The sequence below is a fragment of the Aspergillus aculeatus genome, assembly GCF_001890905.1.
Source record: "Aspergillus aculeatus ATCC 16872 unplaced genomic scaffold ASPACscaffold_270, whole genome shotgun sequence".
NCBI lineage: Eukaryota > Fungi > Ascomycota > Eurotiomycetes > Eurotiales > Aspergillaceae > Aspergillus > Aspergillus aculeatus.
In genome coordinates this window covers 1-1,418 of record NW_017963245.1, presented here as the reverse complement: position 1 = coordinate 1,418, position 1,418 = coordinate 1, and the positions used below count along the sequence as shown (strand labels likewise).

Sequence of the window (1,418 nt, the reverse complement as noted above, 5' to 3'; positions counted from 1 at the left end):
CACCACTACTACAGAAGAGCCGACTACCACTACCACCACTACTGAGGAGCCGACCTCCACTACCACCACCACCACTACGACTACAGAAGAGCCGACTACCACTACCACCACCACTACTACTACAGAAGAGCCGACAACCACTACCACCACTACTACAGAAGAGCCGACAACCACTACCACCACTACTACAGAAGAGCCGACAACCACTACCACCACCACCACTACGACCGAGGAGGCGACGACTACTACTACAACTACTACAGAAGAGCCGACTACCACTACCACCACCACTACTACAGAAGAGCCGACTACCACTACCACCACCACTACTACAGAAGAGCCGACTACCACTACCACCACTACTACAGAAGAGCCGACTACCACTACCACCACTACTGCAGAGGCGACGACTACCACTACCACCACTACTACAGAAGAGCCGACTACCACTACTACCACTACTACAGAAGAGCCGACTACCACTACCACCACTACTGAGGAGGCGACGACTACCACCACCACCACTACGACCGAGGAGGCGACGACTACTACTACCACCACTACTACAGAAGAGCCGACTACCACTACCACCACTACTACAGAAGAGCCGACTACCACTACCACCACTACTACAGAAGAGCCGACTACCACTACTACCACTACTACAGAAGAGCCGACAACCACTACCACCACTACTACAGAAGAGCCGACTACCACTACCACCACTACGACCGAGGAGGCGACGACTACTACCACCACTACCACCACTACGACCGAGGAGGCGACGACTACTACCACCACCACTACTACGACCGAGGAGGCGACGACTACTACTACTACTACAGAAGAGCCGACTACTACTACTACAACTGAGGAGCCAACCTCAACCACCACCACCACCACTACGACCGAGGAGGCGACGACTACCACTACTACTACAACCGAGGAGGCGACCTCGACGACTACTAGTACAACCGAACAGCCGACCTCGACGACTACCACTACTACCGAGGAGGCGACCTCAACAACAACTACCACCTCAACAACAACTACTAGGGAAACCACCACTACAGAGCCAACCACAACAACAACCACCAAGACTACTACCACCAAGCCCACCACCACAACCACCACCAAGACCACTACCACCAAGCCCACCACAACCACCACCAAGACCACTACCACCAAGCCCACCACAACCACCACCAAGACCACCACCACCAAGCCCACAACCACAACCACCACCAAGACCACTACCACCAAGCCCACAACCACAACCACCAAGACCACTACCACCAAGCCCACCACCACAACCACCAAGACCACCACCACCAAGCCCACCACCACAACCACCAAGACCACCACCACCAAGCCCCACCACCACAACCACCAAGACCACCACCACCAAGCCCCACCAC

At 55.0% G+C, this 1,418-nt stretch overlaps 1 protein-coding gene across 1 annotated transcript; it reads left to right on the top strand.

Annotated features, from left to right (window-relative positions):
* Positions 1 to 14: 14 nt before the first annotated feature.
* On the top strand, positions 15 to 1,056 carry ASPACDRAFT_48780 (uncharacterized protein; the record flags this gene model as incomplete). The annotated part of the gene is made up of 2 exons (XM_020202171.1): positions 15 to 968; positions 1,016 to 1,056. Coding segments are annotated over 2 exons (995 nt in total), but the record flags the coding sequence as incomplete, so codon positions are not given.
* Positions 1,057 to 1,418: the final 362 nt, after the last annotated feature.